We start from the raw sequence: 20759 nt of genomic DNA, 5'->3' as shown, positions 1-20759 counted from the left end.
TCAATGCTGGGTTTGTGTTTCATTTATTCTGACTCACTATTTCAGGCAGACACATTACATCTTGTTTAATTCTCATTTCTTTATACGGTTAATTTCTAGCCCCATTTGAAAGGCAGCACGATCAGCAGTCACACTTCATGCCAAATCCACAGCACCCGCTTTGCTGGGCCTCATGAAATTAGAAACTTGGTGCAGTCCCACCCCGCTCCGCCCAGCACACACACACACCAACCACGAGGGATTCACTGAGATGGGCTGCATTGGAGCTCTATAGAGGTGTGTTATTGGGGATCAAACAGGGAGAAGAGACCTCTCGAGAACTGCTGGTTTGGTTGGAAAGCACAGCACAATCACTGCAGAAAAACCCTGGAGCTCCCCTATGTAGGCTGATGGAGAGGTGCCTTCCTGCCCCATCCCTCCCAGCACCCGCAGGAACTGAGGCAGCGCTGCTCCATTCGGTGCCGGTTCCATGCAGCCCCACCCTCACACACCAGGATCCCCACTGCAGGGATGTCTCCAGCATCACTTTGTAGGGACAGCTAAGGAACGTCTCTGCTTGCTGCCCTCCTCCCCCCCAGGATCCTAAGCAGCCCTCAAGCTGCAGCACTCAGGGACCTCCATCCTCCCACTGCCGGTGGGAGCTCATGCTGACAGAGCTGTGTGTGGACAGCCCACCTGGGTGTGCCATGCTTCTGACTGGTTCTGAGGGGCCTGGCAGTAACTGCAGCTTCTCTAAAGTCTACCCTACATGCTTTTGAGGAGGGGACTGCAAGTGCTGGATTGCTCTGTAGCCACGGAAACACCCTGAACATGTGGGTGTTTCCCACCAGCAGGGTTAAAGCCAGACTCAGTGCACATCCAGAGCCCTGAGCAGGAAGCTGGGAGCCAACCACGGGAGGGACGCCCTGCAGGGAACACACCTCCAAGCATCTCTAAGCTGTGACAGTTAGTTGGAAGGAAAGCGAGCCTTGGAATTAAAGAGTGCATTTGAAAACCAAAGTGAGGTAAGAAAATAAAGAGGAAAAAAAACCTTCCAGATAGATCATCCCCAACTTCATACTGATAGACACGAATGACACGACGATAGGCTATGCTAATCGAAGAAAAGAAACCAGGTAAATTCCAAAAAAGAAGAAGAAAGAACAGTGGACAGAACACTGCACCCAAACACGGCCACTGCAGCATCACCACCCTGCAGCAAACAGAAGCCATTACTTATGAAATAAACAAATCCAGAAGCTGGTTGCACACACAGGAAACTAACTGGTTATTTTTGTGTAAATCACACAAAAAGGAGAAACGCTACGATAAAGAAATGCATTTTGCAGTTAAGCTCATCTACAGGTTCTACAAAGGCGTTCGTTCCACGCTCTGCTGGGCTCCCCTCTCCCACGCAGCACCACGTGCACACAGCCACCACCACACCAACTGCTGCCTGCAGGACCTCTCTGCTGCCCTGGAACCTCTCTGGAGCTCTGCTTTCCCTCTTGCCAAGGCAGGCCAGGCACAGCCGAGGGCTCTCTGAGCTCAGCCTGTGTTTGTAAGCCATTCACACAGAATTAAGGACCGACTCTGCCTTGTGTATCAGAAGCCTTCTGGTAATTTGTTCAACAAAAGCTCTTGGCATGGTGATCTCCAGCCCTGGCCCGGTGGCTTTGAGTAAATGGCCCCTTTCTGTCAGCTCATTCTTTGATACAAGAACTCATCTACTACACCAATTTACAAAGGAGCAGAGAATTCAGTTTCCGTTCCAGGAAAATCTGCTCGGTTCCATTAAACTGTTCAGCAAAAATGGGGCAAACTATTTTTTCTCTGGCAGGATCAGCAGAACAAGACACTGTAGTCATTACAGAGCACATAAGCAGCAGTTATCTGCGAAGAATTCCACCCTTTTATTATGAAAAGCCATTCATCTTTGGAAGAAAGGCCCCTGCCTCCTCTCCAGCCCTTTGCACAGGGCCGACAGCCTCTGCGCCAGGCCCATGCAGTGTTTGTTAACATTTTACACTATGTCTTGTTACAGAGCTTCTATTGTGTTGCAGTTTTTTTAATACTGAAGAAATGTAAATGGGCAGACACACTCTGGGAGGTTTTGGCAGTCTGAAGACACTTAAAGATTGTATTGTTTCCTTGCCACTTCCTGACAAATCACCAACCAGCATCTTCATTGGGGGATGCAGGACAGGAGCTCAGACTGCAGGCATCCGGCTGCCAGCCAACCTGGGTGGGTCTCTGTGTCCCTGCTGAAGGTTTTCTTTTCTGCTATCAAGACTAAAATCTCGGCAGGGTAAGCACCTCTTCCACAGTACGGCCAACCACAGACCAAGCAGCTCACATTTGTGTGTTATGAAGTCTTAAAGACACGTAATTTCAGCAAAGCCTCTTTGCAGGAACACGTCTTCCTCCTCCCAGAACAAAACAGTCCACACTGTGGGGCTTTAGTCGTTCAGAGAACAGTTATAGCAGAAAATCTGTTCTGCTAAGCAGATCTCTGACTATTGGAAAACTGCTTTAAAAGCCATGTGAAGATGATCATTCTGTACTCTCCCACATCTCAGAGTGAGAGCCTCTCCTTGTGTGAGCACTCAGACAAAGGAAGAGCAATCTGATGCAGGACCTGACCTAGCAGCTGGCAGCCCAGCTAACGGCAGGGGGGGGGGCTGATGGTCCTCATGGTTTCCTCCAACCTGAGCTGTTCTATGATTCTGTGAACAGGAGTTAGCACTTCCACGGGATGCCAGTGGCTTCCCACTCATAGCTTCCTCTGCTTTTGATTAGGAAATAGTTATGGTTTTTACTGGTTTATTTGTAATCCACTCCAAACTCATTTCCTCTGCACCTCAGCTAGATTGCTCTTTTCAAATAAAAGGGGTTTTGGTGTGGCTTTCACAAGCAACACAGTGACAGAAGAAATCACACAGACAGAGCAGAACACATCACCATATTTTGAAAGATATAAAATTCAATACTAACCCATCTAGCAGGTAAGTCCTGTGGAATGTGAAGATCCAAACATCAGGCAGCAGGACAGAGACAAGACAGTAAGAGAGGGACAGATTTGGGTGGGAAGTAAACATCAAAAAGTTAAATCATTTAAATTTCAGTATTTCATGAAGACACATACAGAACTATTTGTAAACACACAGAGACAGAGAATCACAGGATTAAATGAAAACAGAACTCACCACACAGAACTGGCTAACAGCTCTGTCCCCTGTTTTCTAGAAACATGCTCTTCAGTTCTCTGCAGTTCTCAACCCTGAGATTCTTTATTTCTACAACATATGTTTAATACCTGCTGTCTCTCCCCCAGCATGGATATAATCAGACAGCACCCCAGAGAAGTGCTTGCCTTCAGGTTCTTTTCACAATTTCTTTCCCTGTTGAAGTCCTAGTGAGATTCCTAATGTACCAGTGAACAAAGAGGCATTAACAGAAATGCCAGGAGCACTTCCTGCAGGCTGCTCCAGCTGTCTGCTCCCCACCCCTTTCAGCTGTCCTGCAGGCTAGTTCAGGAATAACTGGAGGAGAGTCAAGTCCTGGATACCTGGTATCACTACAGAAACATGAATTCAGAGGCAGGATCACTGCTATAACCTGGGGTTTAGAGCTTTCTCTTCCCGTGGCTAATGGGGCTTCCCTCAAATCCCAGCTGTAGGAAATGAACAAATTCTCAATAGCTGCTTTTCAGGACACATTTACAACTTAGATGGACTAAGCAGACGTAAGATAGATACAATCAGCTGCACAATTCTCTAAGAGTTGCTCCTGGAAAGAGCAAACTATACCTTGTCTCCTGAATCCACTGGTGGAAGGCATTAGCGTGCTGAGCAAACTCCTGGCGCAGCTTGTCATTTTCTTCCTGCCTTCGCTGCTCCTTCTGCAGCTCCAATTCACGCTCCTGAGGAACAAACACACACAGTTTCAAACAGGGAAATAGGTGGATGGCTTTATCTTGTAACAGCATAACCAGCAGTGCATTCGAGCACAAATCCAGAAGGCTGAGGACTCAAAAAGCATCCTCCATAACTAACCGAGGTTAAGACCGCAGTGCAGAACATTCCAACCAAATTGAGAATTAGAACCGATGCAACCATTACTTGACTGTACAGCCTGAATGTGAAACTTCCTCTACAGTCAGGATTGAGGGACAAGTGCTTTGTCTCCAGAGAGCGAAACATCACTGAAAACCTGAACAACAGCACAAGCTAACGGATGCTTTTCTTTGCTCCCCAAATTTGAGAGATTTCCACTTCTAGTACTGTGACAAACTTTCGTATTGATTATCTGGCAGACAAATTCCAAGGAAGACTCGCAAGGTGACAGGCTATGAGGAGCAGCTCTCCAACTTGCCTTGATAATTTTCTGCAGATTCCTCCAAGTTTCTTCAAGAGCCTCCATAGTAAACCAAGTGTACGGGTTGGAGGCTACACGGAAGCTCTTGATCTGGCGGTCGAGCTCTGCCAGCTGGTTGAAGTCAGCTTGGGCAGAGCTCAGTGACGAACGGAACGCATCGTGGGCTTCTCGCAGTGCTTTGATTTCTTCCAGAGAATTGCAGCGCACAGGATCCGTCAGGTCCTCTTCAGCATTCTCAAACCAGCTGTTGAAGGCAGAGGCTTTCTTGGCGAAGGTCAGGAAGAGATCCTCAACCTTGAAAAGAGAAAAGAAACTGGTTGTTCAGTTCTGTAATGCAAATATTCTGAACGAGATTACCTAAAGTTAACAAGCTCAAGTAAGAGTCTGCCTTTATTACTCATTCCTTGCAAGTATATAAAAAACTTTTAAGTCCTCTGGATCTCCATAATCATTAGCTGCAAATAAGAACGCTGCCTAAGTGCCAAGTCTTGTGCTGCTTTTCCTCCAAAAAGAACAATCAGATTTTTGTAGCTCCAAGGTTTGGTGACTCACCTTTCTGAAGTGCTCCTGAGCCTCCAAGAGTTTCTTTTTCCTGGCTGCAGAATTAGCAAGCAGCTGATTCCAGCGTTTCATCAAGGAAGCGTGCCGAGCCTCAATGGCCTTTGATTGGATATGTTTGGCTGCCAGTAGCTGGTCTTTCAGAGCAGTGATGTTTGCAATTCCCTCCTGCTGGAAAGCCTGAAGTCCAGCATCAAAAGTTTCCTGAAGCATTAAAAAAAGAAATATTTTACATAGAAATATATGCAAGATTACATAAGAATTGTTAAATAAAAATAGAATATGTGAATACCAAAATCTGGTATTACAGAAGTGCTGACCTGTTTCCTTGATCACTTTCAGATGGAAGGCAGCATCAGCACTAACCTGTTTGGTGAGCAGTGTTTGCACAGAGGAGAGGTCACGGCCATAGTCATCTGTCTTCAGACTGTTTTCCTTCTCACCTGGAAAACGAAGCACATTCAGTGAAGATGAAAACACCTCTGTCTCAAATTCTCCCTCAGTTCCAAATTCTGGTCTAACAATGATCTCACAAGCATCTATCAGGTATAATACTGCTCATTCCTTCGGGTTTATGTCTGCTTACTCTAACAAAGTACGAAGTTACACACTGAGAAATGGAGGTGCACATCAGTTTCTTTGTGATAGCACACTGTGCTCCAACACAGACCATACCTATCCATGACTCCACCACGTCTGCTTTCCAGTTGAACTGGAGGAAGGCAGAATTCTCATCCAATTTGGCTTTCCTCTGAGCTGCAGCTTTCTCCAGATCTGACACCTTGCCCTTCAGGCCCTTCATCTTAGCAGTTATGTTCTCCACATGGTGATTGTTCTACATATCAGGAAAAAAACAACAGCAACCCTTAAGGTCTTCCAAGGCATCCAGCAAGTGGGTGACAGAGCAAGGATTTTAGCCCAAAGACTTGGTTCTTAATGTACAACACGAGCATGAAACAGCTCTGAAATTGGTTAACACCAATAGCTTGGTCAGCTGCAAAAAAACTGAATAGAACTCTTTTCAAAGAGATGACAAATCAGTCCAAATCAGACAAATAAGTCTGCTTTGACATGAAGATGTCCTGGGCAGCTTTTGAAAGCTTTGTTTTTTTTTACCAGCTTCTGCTCACCTTTTTAATGAGATCCTCTCCATTAGCACAAACATCATTCACTCTGTCTTTGTGGACAGTAAAGTCAGTCTCAAATGCTTCATGCTTTTTCAGCAAGCCCTGCAAATACAAAATTAAATCAAAAAACTTCCATATTTGAAAACAAACAGTTACAGCAAAGGTTCACAATGTTCTCATCAGTGATGATGCAACGAAATCAACCAAGAGCCAACAACCTCTTTCATACCTGGATAGCAGCAAGTGTGTCTCCATAATCCTCACTGGCTACCAATGTCATTTTCTCGTTGATCCATGCTTCCTCTTCCTCAACATTTGCTACAAACTGCTGGTACTCCAGGGACTCCTCCAGACGCTGCCCCCTGCATGGGTAAAGAAAGGTAGAATTAGCTGCAGTGTTACTCTACAGCTTTTAGATATCAGATGGAAATGAATACACAAGCAGCTGAAAACCTAAGAATGTACAGAGATTGAAAGCCAACACACTTCACTCTCACTTCTTTCTTCTAGGCCTCAAAACCTGCAGCTACTGAAGGACTGAAAGGACTCTCTCCCAACAGCTTTCATTCAGAAAAACAGCCTGCTAGGGGACTTAGCTCAATTAATTTCAAGTCTCTGGTTTTCAGCTGGTGCAAGAAAAGACTGATTGCAGCACAACTTCAAGAAAAGAAACAAAAAATCCTACCTGTCACGTTGCTGTTGAGAACTATTATCACTAAAACTCTTCCCAGTAGTTTCATAGAACCTATTACATGATACTACTGACTAACTAACCATATCTAAAAACCTGAAATTCAGTACATCTGGTCCTTACAAGCCCATGTAACTGCTTTATTTAAATTGTGTGTTACAACGTCTCACACACCGAGCAGCTGCCAGCTGTTTTAGCTCTTTCCAATGGTCCACAAACTGAGCCAGTCTCTGCTGTATCTCCTCCTTCCCAATCGTGTTATCATCTGAAAGCTTCTTGCCAGTGTCTAGAACACCCTGCAAAGCAGAGAAACAGATAATTAATAAAGTATCTTTCCTTAGGCACTCTATCTGCATGCTTACAAACTAATTACTTGCTTTCATATTTGCTGTAAAGAATGACAAAGAATGGCATTCTTTATAAAGCAATCTGTCAAGGAGAGAGGTACTCACCTGGATAGCAGGTTCATGGGCAGCTAATTCTGCTTCCAAGCGCTTGTGTTTCTTCCTGAGGTTCTGCACACCAGTCAGGTCCCTGCCATAGTCCTCTGAGCTCACCAACAGTTTCTTCTCTCTAAAATCACGAGAGAAGAAATAGAAAGTTTGAGAACTACTTGCATAGATCAAATCTCACAAAAGAAAAGAAAAAAATCACTGCAAATAAGGAAATGCTCTTCGCAACACAAGTCTTAGTGCTGTGCATGAGGTATCATCAAACAGCAGCTGGCTCCTGACACACAAAAGGAAAATGAGTAGGGAGAAGAAAGGAAAGGCAGAGGGTCTATCATTTCTCTACGAAGGAGAGCTTATCTGCACTGCTTTCTAAGATAGCTGCATTTCAAGAAGTTTACCTGCTGATGTTCAATTGCTGTTTTTAATTTTCCACAAGCAAGACAACAGAATTAGTCTAGTCATTTCTATGAAGTTCACTTCCTTCAGGGAACTAACACCTGCAGAAAGGGCATTAAGTTCACTACTACAACTGGCTAGACTAACAACAGAAGAATTACTTCAGACTGAAAAAGTAAGGTCTGAGTTTCTTCTGCAAGCTTTCCCAAAGAAGATTAGTCAAATTGCAGCTATCTGGTTCAAGGCTAATAGAGTGCTTCTTCTTCCAGCACAGACTTTTCCCTCTTGCAGTCAGACCACAGAGCACTGCAGATAAGAAGCCACACCCAAACTGGAGCAGAAGTCATTTTTAACACAGTTTTCCTTGACTGGAAGGCAAAGGTGACTCCTTGCAGAGACACGTTGTGTTATAGAACCATACTACAGACTGAACACTGCTGGCAAGCTGACAGTAAGCACGTGCTCTGATGGCAGAGCCTCCAACTTTCAGAACACGCACTTGATCCAGGACTCCTCATCATCCATGTCACGGAAGAACTGATGCAGGCGGTGGGACTCGTTCAGCTTGGCGCGGCGGGCGGCTGCCATGCTCTTGATCCTCTGGAAGCGCCCGTTTATGGTTTCACGTTTGTCCTTTACTTGGGAGGTATCAAAAGCACTGCTGGTCATCAAACTGTCAGCCTGGCTGTTCAGGTCCTTCAGCCGATCCTGGAAACGTGGAGAAAAGAGGCGTGTGTAAGATTGTCTCGTCATGACTTCTGTACTGACATAAACATAGAAATCTAACTACTGTGCAGGGCCACACGTGAAGAAAACACGTTTCAGTGTATGACTGCAGCAGTACCTGCAGAGTTTGCCAATTACTATGATTTTAATCTGGGGAAGAGGAGGCTGAGGGGAGACCTTGCTCTCTCCAAACACCTGAAAGGTGACTGCAATGAGAGCAGGGTTGGTCTCTTCTCGCTGGTGGCAGGACGAGGGGAAATGGCCTTAAATTACACCAGGGTAAGTTTAGGTTGGATATCAGGAAAAACTTCTCTACAGAGAGGGTTGTTAAGCCCTGCAATGGGCTCCCCAGGAAGTGGTTGAGTCACCATCCCTGGATGTGTTTAAAAACCATGTGGATGTGGTGCTCAGGGACATGATTTAGCAGAGGGTTGTTAGAGTTAGGGTAACATGGTTAGTTTGAGGTTGATGATCTTTAAGGTCTTTTCCAACATGAGCAGTTCTATGATTCTATGATTTATATTCCAAAAGTAAAAGAGAAAGCAATACTTCATGAGCAGATATATCAGCTTCCAGTAATTGGTGCTTCTTCAGAAGGTTGTTAACTGATGCCAAGTCCTTCCCATAGTCTTCAGATGCCAACAAAGCTTCCACCTAGGGGTGGGGAAGGAAAAAGGGAACAAAGAATGAGCCGTGTCGTATTTTCACAGAACTCTTGAAATTACACTGCCTTTAAAATTATACAAATTATTTCCTTAACTTTCTGCAGAGAGGATAAACCTCTGTCTCATCACCTGTTTAATTTCGTAGAGATTCAAGGCAATCACACTCCTTCTCACTTTGTTTACAAATAATGTAAAATACATTCACCATTTCAATAAGTTACCTCTGAAAGCCAGAAATCAAAGTCCTTGATGCCAGTATTGAAATTCTGCTGTTTATTAGCTTCTTTCAGTTTCTGACTCTTCTCTGCTGACTTCTGAACAAGGAACTGCCATTGATCAGCCAGGGCAGCCAGCCGTGCCTGTTGTAAAATGGAGAGGACAAATGCTACAAATGAAAAATGCAAGTTTTGATAAATGCAGCAGCTGAATAAGGCACGAGTTTGGCTGCTGATTCCACCCATACAAACTACGCAGTAACTACTGAATGCTGCCTAGCTAGAATTCAGTTCAGCATCCACATCCTTGTTACAGGATCCGAAAGGTTCTCTCTCTCAAAAGTGAAGTAAAATGACTGTTCCTATTTCCACTGCATTGTTGAAATAGAAACATTTCTATAAAACAAGATTTGATTGCAATGCTTGTTTTTCTCACCCAGTTACCCAAACACTTCAAAGCTGAATGTAAGCAGACATTCTAAGTGGATTTGTTGTGCTTACCTTCACAGCATCCTCACTGCCAGCACACGCTCCTCTTTCAATCAGGGAGTTCCCCATATCAATGACTCCACGAATCCGATCTGCGTTGGCATGGAGCTCAGCTTCAAAGGCTTGGTGCTTCTGGTGCTTGCTCTGCATGTGAGAAAAAGCACAACTGTCAGGAACTGGACAAAGGGCTCCTGCATTGTTCTCATGGGCCGAGAGGAGAGCATGGCTGTTGTCTACAGTCTGACCTAAAGAAGTTCTCCCTCAGTAAGAATCCTCTTATCAATCTGGGTAAGCATCAAGCTTTGACATAGCAAAACTTCCAGTGAGCTGATGTAGGTAACTCAGGCAATGTCCTCCACTTTTGACAGCTGCCAGTAACGTTCCTTGCACTAACCCTCACTGTTCCTGGGTAAAGCTTTCTCCTGTACAGCGCCATCATCTCCAAAAAGCAGCAATTATACAAACTCTAAGCATAAACATAAAAATAGACAATCCTTTCTACTCCTACAGAAATTTGCAAAGCTACTATTTCTATTCCTAACCTACAGACAGCTAACAGAAACCACTGCTGCCATCTGACTTATGCATTCTGACATCGTTCAGTCATACATGATCACACTATACATTAAAATCCAGGATTAACAACCAAAAACTCTTATGAATCTAACTAGAAAGTATTGATTTTAAAAAGTTTTTCTGAGTTGAGAGCACCATGAGAACAACAGGAGCCTCGAAGTGGGAGGAAATACACAGATGTCTCCCATATATACATGATAGATCCACCCACCAGAAAGAGAAGAATAGCACAAAAATGACACAACAGAATTTAAGAGTATTAACTGGAAATGCTAGTAGCATTGGACATGGGTATGCAATGCCCTGAGAGAATGGAATGAAAGGAAATGTTAGCCTAGAAGTAGAAGATGAAAAAAACTACAGCGTTGGCATGAGAGATTCTGCATGAACTGCTTTATTTTGGAAGCTGACAGTTCTGACTGCTGAGATCATAGGAATATATCCTTCAAAGCAACATTTACCAACAAGTAAAACTCAATTTAAGAGCTGCCAATTGCACACCTTCATATAATTACCATGACAACAAATCCAAGATGAGCACTTGCTTTAATATGAATTTTTTTTTTCAAATAAGGAAAAGGATCCCTAATGTACCACAGCCTAAAGAAACATTTATTCTCTCCTTCTTTAGTCCAGTTCCTCCCCTCTCTTTGTTGTCTTCCCCTTTCATATAACCCCATAGCTTTCCATGTGGTACACATCTTTTTCCAGAGAGTTACTTCTATATTATTCTCTTCTTCTTCTCTTGCAGCTACTGCCACAAGAGCTAAGCACTTCAGGTCTACCAGTTTCATTAAATCCTCCATCTTCAACATTTGATGTTGAAAAACTAAGGTAACAGAGCTGATGTTTTGTATCACAGGTTATGTCATCAGCACTGCAGATGCAGAAAGGATGACAGGGCTAGCAGGCAGACTTCTGAAAAAGGAGCCTAGCTACCCACTTCTTCAGGAGCAAACTCCTACAGAGAAACAAACAAACAAAAATCCCCACCCAACACCCTGCATCCCTTATGCATCACAAATGAAACAGATCATGCAGAACACCTGCAAAACAAATACAGAAATAAATGATGCTGTATATGCATTGACAGAAAAGCCACATCCATAACATGAAGACCGACAGCTGCACCTGAATGAAGGTCAATAACTAAGAGAAAACAAAGAGACTGCATGAACTGATGGATGGAGCAACAAACTGCAACCAGACCTTGTGCTCACATATAAGCTGTACAAAGAAAAATTCACATACCAGGGCTAGTCCAAACTACTTACCAGCAGTTTGGAAAGCTATAAAACAGATTGAGAGAAGAAGTAGTTCAGTGCACTCATACTACTTCATAACCAGCATTTCAACATAGGAGGTAACTGCAACTAGTCCTTAACACTGAAGAACGAATAAGACTTTGTATTTCAGAATGTAAGGTGGAGATAAGACCCAAGAACTTAGTTTCATTATTCTGGAGAAAAACAGAATAGCTACTCAGCTATTCACCTTCAGGAAGCCTGCTGTTGCAGATATCTTATTCTTATATACATATCTTATTCATTACATACATCAATAATTACTAAGAGACTTCTACATTAAGCCTCTCTTTATGCATAACGAAATTTCCATTTTCTCTTTGTTAAAGGAAGATCCAACACGGTGCATGATTCTCTCTCACTGAACAGGAATTCCTCTGAACACATTCTTTCAAAACAGAGCGCTCTTTGTGAACCTAAATACTTCCTTATGATTCCTAAGCTGAGAATCATATTCACCTGGATGTTTGTGGGATCCTTATATGACTCATCACTTGCAGTTTGAAGCTTTTCACTGATCCAAGCTTCTATTTCATCAACATCACGACTGAACTGTTGGAGGGTCTGAGATTCTCCCAGCTTAGATCTCTTCTCAATCATCTGAGCTTTCAGACGACGCCATCTGTATGCAATTAAATACAGCATAGAATGAAAAAACAGGGCTGCACAAAGCATTGCATTTAACAGCTTAACAGTGATGCCAAATGGCACTCAGTCACAGCTGCATCCCATCTAACAAGGCAACCTATGTACCAACCTGTCCAGAACCTCATTGCGCCTGTTAGCAATGACTCCTTTTGCATAATGATCAGCAGCGATCAGTTGGTCAGCAAAAGACTGCAAGACAGCAATTTTCTCTTCCTGTTCAAAAGAGAAGCCATCAATTAGGAGAACTGCGGTACTTCAAACAACATCAAGTGTTGAGCAGGGTCTGGAATGGAGTTTTTTCCCCATTAAGGATGACTATCTTCTACAGGACTGGAAAGATCAACTTCACAAGAGCTTCCACCTGCAGCATTTAGGAAAAAAGCATCTTCCTGACTTTTAGCAGTATGTAAATGTCAGCAGTTTTCTTCTCAAGAAACTGACAATACACCTTCCTCTATTGTAATAAGTAAGTAAATTTCAAGTCAATAAGAGATATACGCAAACTTTTGCCACTCTTCTTACAACTTATTTGTAGACAGTGAAATACACCTGTGCCTGCATAAGGCACTGCTAAACTGCAGCTACAGATGCCAAATAGCTTTAGAATGAAGCTTGACAAGCCACATGTGGTAGTAATTCATTTTGTTAACAAACCACATCAGAAAAGATATTTTCTCTTCAATTCAGCTACGCCCCTCACCTGGACATTGATTGCCTTATCGAAATCTTCATGTTTCTTGATGAGTGCCTCCACGCTGTCTAACGAGTCTCCTTTATCTTCTGTATTTAGGAATGCCTCTCGGGCAGCCATCCAGTTTTCAGCTTGTTCACAATCCCGATGAAACAGCTGGGGAGGAAAAACTCCAAAGTATGAGACAGACAGACCATGAACATCACTCATCATTGTGAATGAATACACATTTAAAGAAGGAATGATCTTTCCTTTTAAAAATGCAGCAGGGTACCTGTAGTTCTAAGCACTGGTCTAGCATCATTCTGCGCTGGACCCAGGCCTTCTCCAGGTCTGTCCGTTCTTGATCTAGAATATCCAGTTTCTCCTTAATCTCTGGGCTGGCATAGTGTCCACGAGCCAGAAGCTGCTGCCCAAACTGTTCAAATGCCTGAAAAGTGCCAGCCCGTGCATCTATTTCAGTGCGGTGCTCCTGCAAGGTACAGAGATTTGTTATTAAATAAAGGACAGAGCAGCAACGGATTAATTTTTGGAACTGTAAGTGAAAAGTGTCAGAAAAACAAACATCTATTGATGTTTGATACTTATTATCTTTCACATACCTGATGCCTTTCCAACAGAGCTTCAGCTCCAGTCACATCTTTTGCAAGTTCATCTGAGGAGACCAGACCCCGGATTCCGTTGATCCAAGACATAAGGTCTCTGTGAGCACAGATTAATATAAAAATAATTCCCTTCCTCCACTAAAATAAGCCACAATAGGAAAAACAGTCCTTTTTCAACCCCTCCCATGAAATACTCCTCCGAAACCCTGAGTTAGAAGTACTCTTCTAGTAATAAAGCAGACAAACTGGGGAGGGGGGATGGACTCTACCTGAAATCACTGAGGAAACGCTGCAGGTCATGAGAATCTCCGAGCTTCTCTTTGCGCTGGTCAGCACGTTTTCCCAGACTACTCCAAGCTTGGTTCAACTCAGTACATTTTTCTTGAAGGTCTTCAGCTGATTCTGGATGTGACTGGATCAGACGCTGGGCAGTTTCACCAAGAGAATTCACCTAGAATAAAAAAAAAAAGGAAAATAAACACAAAGAACACAAAAATAATCCTTTCCATAGTGCAATAACCTCTGCTAGATAAAAGGAAAGCTTCCGCGTTTCTCACCCTCTCATCCTCACCTTGTCTCCAAGAGCTGCCAAGTCTCTCTCAAAGCCTTCATGCTTGCGCTGCAGAGCCTGCACGCTGGCCAAGTCATGTCCATAGTTGTCAGTATTTAATGCTTGATTCTTCTCTTCTATCCACTCTTTTGTTTCATCAGCATCTCTGATTTGAGTGGGGGAAAAAAAGAGAATTAAAATGGAGGCCGTGCTAAGATCTCTGTTACCCACCACACCTTCTCTTTTTCAGAGATGCTCAAGTAGTTGATGGATCTCTTAAGCTGCAAGACCGAAGTGAACTCTGGTGAAATAGGACAGCAGTTCACATCTCCCAAACCCTCAGCAGTTCCATGTTCCATATTAAAAAGCTTTTCTTTTTCTAGGCAGTATATTTAAAAAAAAAACAAACTCGTTTTGCAGGTAGCCCAACTTCCACTGAACAAATTGAGGGCTGAAATATGACTTGTTAGGTCCTGCTTTCTTTTAGAACTCTTATAAATAAAGTATTTTACTGGAGTAAGATGAGATATGATATAAACATCCCACCTGTGGAACCTCTGGACTTCATGAGCGCTGCCCAACAGCTGGCTTCGCTCCTCTGCCAACTGCTGCAGAGATCTCCAGCGTTCATTCAGTTCCTGGAATAACAACAAAAAATAAAACCCCATACTGATACAGCAAACCACAGCTCTATAGCAATTCTGCATTAAGAAACTCTTGGATGGCACTGAAGCTTTAAGACAAACAGAAGAACTTACTCTCCAGCAAGTTTTGTTCACCATGCTTATCAACCTCTCTCTTATTCTGCTGACATCTGTGAACATGCCAACCACACCTTCTCCATGTCCATACCCCAACAGGTAATTTTTCACAACTCTATTGACAAAACTGACAGTAGTGCTGGAAGGTACTGATAACAGCTACACCTGCATTATTCAGAGAATGCAAGCAATTTTTGCCAAGTATTCCATCTCAAATGAGAAGTTGAGACTGGACTTTCACTGAAAATGAAGGTTACTGTTTCTTCTTCATTCCAGAGGGAGTACAAATTCAATTAGTCTAGTTCAGAAGAATAATTTTAAGGGCTTCTCCTGACATGGAAGAACTTGAGAAGGAACTGCTATATGTTAAATAGTTTTCTTGATAAGTTTATTCAAAATGGCTTAGAAAACATAATGACAGACAAAGACTGTGGAAAGGAAGGTGAAATAGTTTCCAGCTTTTACATAAGGGCAGGAAAAGCTGTACTGTTACCTTGATTGAGTTAAACGTTGCCACTGTGTGTACCATCATACGTGCAGACTGTGTGAAAGGCAGAAATAAAGAAGTTGCATTAAAGTTGACTTCAATCAGAGCCAAAGTTAAACTGAAAGAAAATTCTTTATTAAAAAAAAATATTTAAAAAATCCATCAATTGGCCAAAGTCAAAACCACAGACTTTGTAAAATACAGCTTCATGAAATACATGTAGGGCACAGAAAACAACAATTATCTGTACAGTTTCACTTCTGATTGAATCAGCAATTAATTCAAACACTTCTAGAATACAGGATGACAATCAAAACTGGTGAAAGCTGATCAGAAAAATTATCACCAACTCCTTACAACACACAGTCTCCTTTTATGATAAAAATAATGTTGGATAATGGTAAAAATATTCAGAATATTTTGATGCATCAGTAAACAGTGACAAAGATACTGCATACAGACAACGTATTCCTTGCTGAAGGAACCTTGGCATTAGTGCCTTTGACTTTCAGGAATACAAACATTTCCTTCCCCTTGATGTATTGCAATAAATAAACGTAATGCTAAGTGAATGGGGAGGATTTTACATCACTGGTCCTGGTAATACCTAAAAACAGTGGCATCACAACAATGATTTGCTTTGATAGTACGAATTCAAAGCAAAAGGGAGTTCCCCTGCACAGGTCAAAATCAGACTGCCAGCAAATTCTCCATTGGGAATCCACTGAATGGAGATTTTTCACTTTGGCAATGAAGAGCAGTGCAGGATGACAACTTATCTGTACTGACAGAGAACTGGCATGTAAGTCTATGATGGCACATTCCTGCTTAATGCTCTGTGAGTTTTTGTAACACGCTTGCTGAAGTAAACAAGCAAAGTGAAGTGAAATTCATTAACCCTAAGTCAATACCAACTCAAAACACTGGTTGAGAGTAAGACACCTCTAAACTCATTCTCTCAAATCTTAAAGAAAGAAAAATAAAAAGGGGGGAGCTTATGAGAAGGTGTACAGTCTACTAAAAAAGCAAAAAACCCAAGAATGTATGCTGTAGTTTTTGTTTTATCCCGGATTCAGCAACTTACCTTCCAAGGAGAGGCTGTCTTAGAATCAGTTTCATCCTGTTTAAAAATGTGAAGAAACAGCTTTAAATGCAAAGCAAAATCTGAAACTACCAGAAAATGTTTAGAAATTGAGACATCTCTGTGTTCCATCCTTAACAGCATAAATCAATTTTTACAAATATGTATTTTTGTCATTTTGGGTTATCCTGCTCAGCACTGATTGGTGATGTGGAGTTCAACAGCCAGACAATTAACAGATCTAAGGTGAGATAATCTTTCTACACCCACTCAAAATCACAAATGAGTTCCTTCGTGCAAATGGATTGCAATCACAGCAGAACTTCTACATTCCAAACTGTCAAAAATTGCCACATGGAAATTAACACTTACTCTGGGCATCATTCCATAGACTTCCTGCAAAGGAAAGAAAAACAAAGTCTTATCATTTCCTACCAAACAAATTGATATTTTCTTACAGAAAGAAAAATTCCACTGTTTTTGAGAAATGGAGGACAGAAGACATGCTTTGAGGCAGCTTCTTCTATTAGTTGCCAGCATGTCACAAAGCCAACAGTGCGCTCACAACCTGCATGTGCAATAGCAAGGGGAGTTTGGCACTTATGTGAAGAAGCAAAGCTGATTCATGGAATCTCCCTGACATTCAGTATTACCTTAAAGAAAATTCCAGTCATATTAAAAAGAAAAAAAAAGAAAAAGAAAAGAAGCTCTAGATGGTGCAACTTGCACTATTTCAAAAGAAACAGTTCAAAGGTTACCCCTGTGATGGCCATCCTGCAGAAGAAGCACCCTATGTCTCTAATCAGACAATAAACACTAATAGCCACAATGTCACAATGAAACACCAAGCAGGATAGACTAAAGAAAGGAAGGAAATATTTTACTTCTCAAGAGTATCAGACTAAGTCCGAAAAACAAGCAGACCTGGTGCTCCACTGCTTGCACTTCCTCGGCCATCAACCCTTCAGACTCCAGGTCGTTTGCAACCTTGTTTATATCCTTCAGTCGTGACTCGTTAGCTTTTAAATCCTGCAGAGAACAGTTACATTCACACATTAGCATTCACATTGGCCAAACACGTGGATCTAGTTGGAACACCAGGGGTGCTGAGAAGCAGTTTGATAACAGCAGGAATTCAGCACATTCAACCTTTCCAGTTATCAGTGAATGAAGAATGTGCTGAGGAACCCCAGCTATCAGCGTGTTAGAGAAACACACAGTCAGAGCTTTCCATACACAATCTGCAATGGAATGCATGTTTGAACTGTCAGGTACACAGCATTACCAACAGGAGATCAAAAGTTGTCCATACTGCTGTAGATAAGTCACCTAAAAAGCCAGTTTTAAGAAGTACTTTCACTAAAACACTGTCAGCCAAACAGACTGACAGAGACCTTTCCATCAGTCAGAAAGGGAACCCAGTTAAAAAACCAACAAAAATAAACGGAGGAGAACTTGCATTTAAATGTTATTAGATGACACATTTTAGTTTCAACCATTAGCTTTAAAAAAACAAACAAACAAACAAACAGACACCACCACAAACCCGATAACTGCTGTCACCTTCACACCTACACTACTAGGCTGGCTCAGGTTGTGTTAGCCAACTTGCAAGCTGTAAGGGTGATAACACACAGAGCTATCAGGTCACCAGCTTTTCCACTGCTGGAGTCAAGCACTGCTGCATTGAAGTATGCAGCACCTTACCAAAGTGCACGGAACAAACGTGTGTGAAAAGTAATTCCTTCACCTCAAGCAAAGAAATACTAACAAGTATTGCAAACACAAAGGGGAAAAAAACAAAATCAAAAGCTTATTGGCATTTTGAAGCAGAGAACTATTTCTATATATCTTGTGAAATGCTCTACAGCTGAAAACAAAAACATATTTTTCCTTCCAACAACAAAAATACGGCTTAACTGAAGGTTATGTGCTGCACAAAATGGAATTCTTACAGAACTTGGTTGGTGCTTTTCTGCTATGCTCAGATATGAAGAATTAGCACACAGATTACAACATACCTTCTGAAAATCATCAAATTTCTTCTGTAGCACCTCCACCTGCTCCAAATCAGCACCCACTTCCTCATTAGTGAGTGCAGCTTCCTTCTCATTGATCCACTGTTGAAGCTCATTAGCCTCACGGAACAGCATAAACTTTTTGCAGCTTTTCTCTAGCATGCCTTTACGTTTTTCTCCCAGCTCAAGAAGGGAATGATACCTGGAACAAGCAGAAAAGGCAGGCAGGAGCAGTCAGATTGCATTGAGTAGAGTCACAGTCATTAAACAAATTCACGTAGCACCAAAGATGCTGGAAGTGCCTGCAATCTACACACTGCTACTCTACAGAATGACTCAGTAGTTCAGGATCAGGTAAATGCAAACTGTGCACATCTCTCCTTTATATGGGTAAGCACACTAAAATGAGGCCTCCCACATTTAATGCTTCAATGGGCAAAGGCAAATCCAAACCACAGCTCATGGCTACAGCAGCACTACAGTGCAGGAATGACTGCACAGGATACACAAAGAAAAGAGCTAACTTTGTGAGAAATATTTTCCTAGAGTACATGAAGTCTGCCATCAGATTAAACCCATTAACCTGACAGCTACTGGACACAAAATGTCTTACCTAGCTATGGTTCAGTGCAAAACCTGCTGTGTGGTTAGAAGAGATGTTTTTCTCTGATAACACAATTATATTCAACTAGAAAACACATTAAACTTGTTTTACATGTGCTGCTTGTATATATCTGTGGAATTACCAATGGTATCAGTGAAATTATTTCTCATTTACCTTAGAGGTTTTACTCCACATTTATTCTGAAGTGCTTAAATTGGCTTGAACAAGCAATTAAATCATGAAAGGCCAACATGAAAATACAGCATCATTGTATTTAAGAGCACAAAACCTGATGTTTCCTGTTTGATTCCTGACAAAATGTCAATTTTCAAAGATCCTGTGCTCAGAAAAGCCTCTAACAGTGAGAGATGAACAAGGCTGCTCCCAGAAAGCCTTGACATCCTGGGCTGCAGTGCCTGTACATCCAACTGATAAGCAGCAATAAGTCTCTCCAGTAGCTGAGACTTTGCAGTTTCCCATCTACCCTGAATTCACCACTGGATTTTAGGAACCAAGAACCTTTTGTAGTAAATGGCAGCATTCTAGTCTGACTTGCATGAGCTACTGCATGCAGGAAAACACTTTTCTAAAGCCTGACTCAACTGCGGATGTTTGCTTCAGCACAGTTTTAGGTACTGAGCACTTCCAAAGCTCATAAGAGGACCTGGGGCAAGATTCTACCAGAAGCAGACTTTTATGTGATGTTATATATATAGAACGGATACACCAAGCATATTTATTTATATAAACAAGTAATTCTATCTGCACCTCAGAAAATGCAACACATGGTTTTTAAAGAAAACAGTCTAGATATCACTGAACCCTCACTTGGCAAATAAAAGCAGTGTAATGGAAAATGACCCCATCACCAATCTAGCAGCGACGTGACCAACAGGACAAGCAGCTGGCAGGAGGGCTGGCTGCACACAACACACAAAACACACAGCTCGACACACTCATCTAAACTAAAAAAACACACGTTGCAGAAATTGCTTCCTTTGTGTCTCTTTGGAGCAGCTTTCCCAAAGAAAGAAAGAAACAAAGGGAATGAACAGTGACAGTATGGAGACAGCATGGTTTAGAAAGGGCTAATCCTACTCACAGTTCTTCGACCTGTTTCATACGCAGAGATACACTGCCGACTTCCTTAGTTATGAGAGTCCTGCACAGACAGAGGGAGCACAGCAAATGCATGCAAAAAATTAGTTAGATTAACCAAAATAATGAAAGCAGCAGCTCCATCCATGGGTCGTCTGTGGTAGGAGATGGTTAAAAGTTCACATTTAAATGGAGGAATTTAGATGTCATTAAGAAGCAAACAAAGCAAATCAGACCAGAGTGAAATTCATGGGAGGGAACCTCAGCAGTACAGTTGAACTCTCTCTATAAGGTCTCCTCATTTCCTGATCATTGTGCCATTTGATTTAAAACCAAAGGGTGGCCCCCATTCCTTTGCTCTCAAATAAGACACCTCTAACAGTTCTTAAAAGTTGCAGGCAAACCCACAGAATAGTTACACATTATTAAAATCCTGAGCCATCCTTTGGTACAATTGCTACAAATTGGTACAAATTACCTTATTAGCTTGATTTACTTTAAGTCCTAAAACTAAAACTATTATTGAAAGACATTGTAATAACTAGTGACTCAAAACAACTGAGTAGAAAGACATTCTCATGTAGAGTAACTATGCAAACAGATGGGAGTGTGCACTGAACTGTCAGCTCTGGCTTCCAAGTGGCTCGATAAGAAGAGCTGG

General features: G+C 42.2%; 1 protein-coding gene across 3 annotated transcripts in view; it reads right to left on the bottom strand.

Moving 5' to 3' along the window:
* Positions 1-20759, bottom strand: part of SPTAN1 (spectrin alpha, non-erythrocytic 1) — a 46142-nt gene that overhangs the window by 3175 nt on the left and 22208 nt on the right. Inside the window, exons 23-50 of one of the 3 annotated variants that reach the window (XM_042830931.1) lie at positions 20103-20162; positions 18400-18598; positions 17303-17407; positions 16751-16774; positions 16382-16417; positions 15304-15351; positions 14596-14687; positions 14071-14215; positions 13769-13950; positions 13497-13596; positions 13169-13366; positions 12904-13050; positions 12313-12416; positions 12015-12177; positions 9688-9819; positions 9193-9330; positions 8856-8960; positions 8080-8288; positions 7185-7305; positions 6907-7028; positions 6271-6403; positions 6045-6143; positions 5590-5749; positions 5281-5357; positions 4909-5118; positions 4354-4650; positions 3789-3901; positions 2974-2991 (exon numbers count right to left, since the gene is read on the bottom strand). In XM_042830931.1, the coding sequence (XP_042686865.1) occupies positions 2974-2991; positions 3789-3901; positions 4354-4650; positions 4909-5118; positions 5281-5357; positions 5590-5749; positions 6045-6143; positions 6271-6403; positions 6907-7028; positions 7185-7305; positions 8080-8288; positions 8856-8960; positions 9193-9330; positions 9688-9819; positions 12015-12177; positions 12313-12416; positions 12904-13050; positions 13169-13366; positions 13497-13596; positions 13769-13950; positions 14071-14215; positions 14596-14687; positions 15304-15351; positions 16382-16417; positions 16751-16774; positions 17303-17407; positions 18400-18598; positions 20103-20162 (3537 nt within the window). The remainder of the gene's footprint in view (positions 1-2973; positions 2992-3788; positions 3902-4353; positions 4651-4908; positions 5119-5280; positions 5358-5589; positions 5750-6044; positions 6144-6270; positions 6404-6906; positions 7029-7184; positions 7306-8079; positions 8289-8855; positions 8961-9192; positions 9331-9687; positions 9820-12014; positions 12178-12312; positions 12417-12903; positions 13051-13168; positions 13367-13496; positions 13597-13768; positions 13951-14070; positions 14216-14595; positions 14688-15303; positions 15352-16381; positions 16418-16750; positions 16775-17302; positions 17408-18399; positions 18599-20102; positions 20163-20759) is intronic. The other 2 variants (XM_042830932.1, XM_042830933.1) reach the window with 2 other exon arrangements.

The sequence above is a fragment of the Centrocercus urophasianus genome, unplaced genomic scaffold (genome assembly GCF_019232065.1).
Source record: "Centrocercus urophasianus isolate 14NV4802_14NV808 unplaced genomic scaffold, USGS_Curo_1.0 seq_34, whole genome shotgun sequence".
NCBI classification, from domain to species: domain Eukaryota; kingdom Metazoa; phylum Chordata; class Aves; order Galliformes; family Phasianidae; genus Centrocercus; species Centrocercus urophasianus.
The sequence above is the reverse complement of the archived record's forward strand: the minus strand, read 5'-3'. Positions and strand labels throughout refer to the sequence as shown.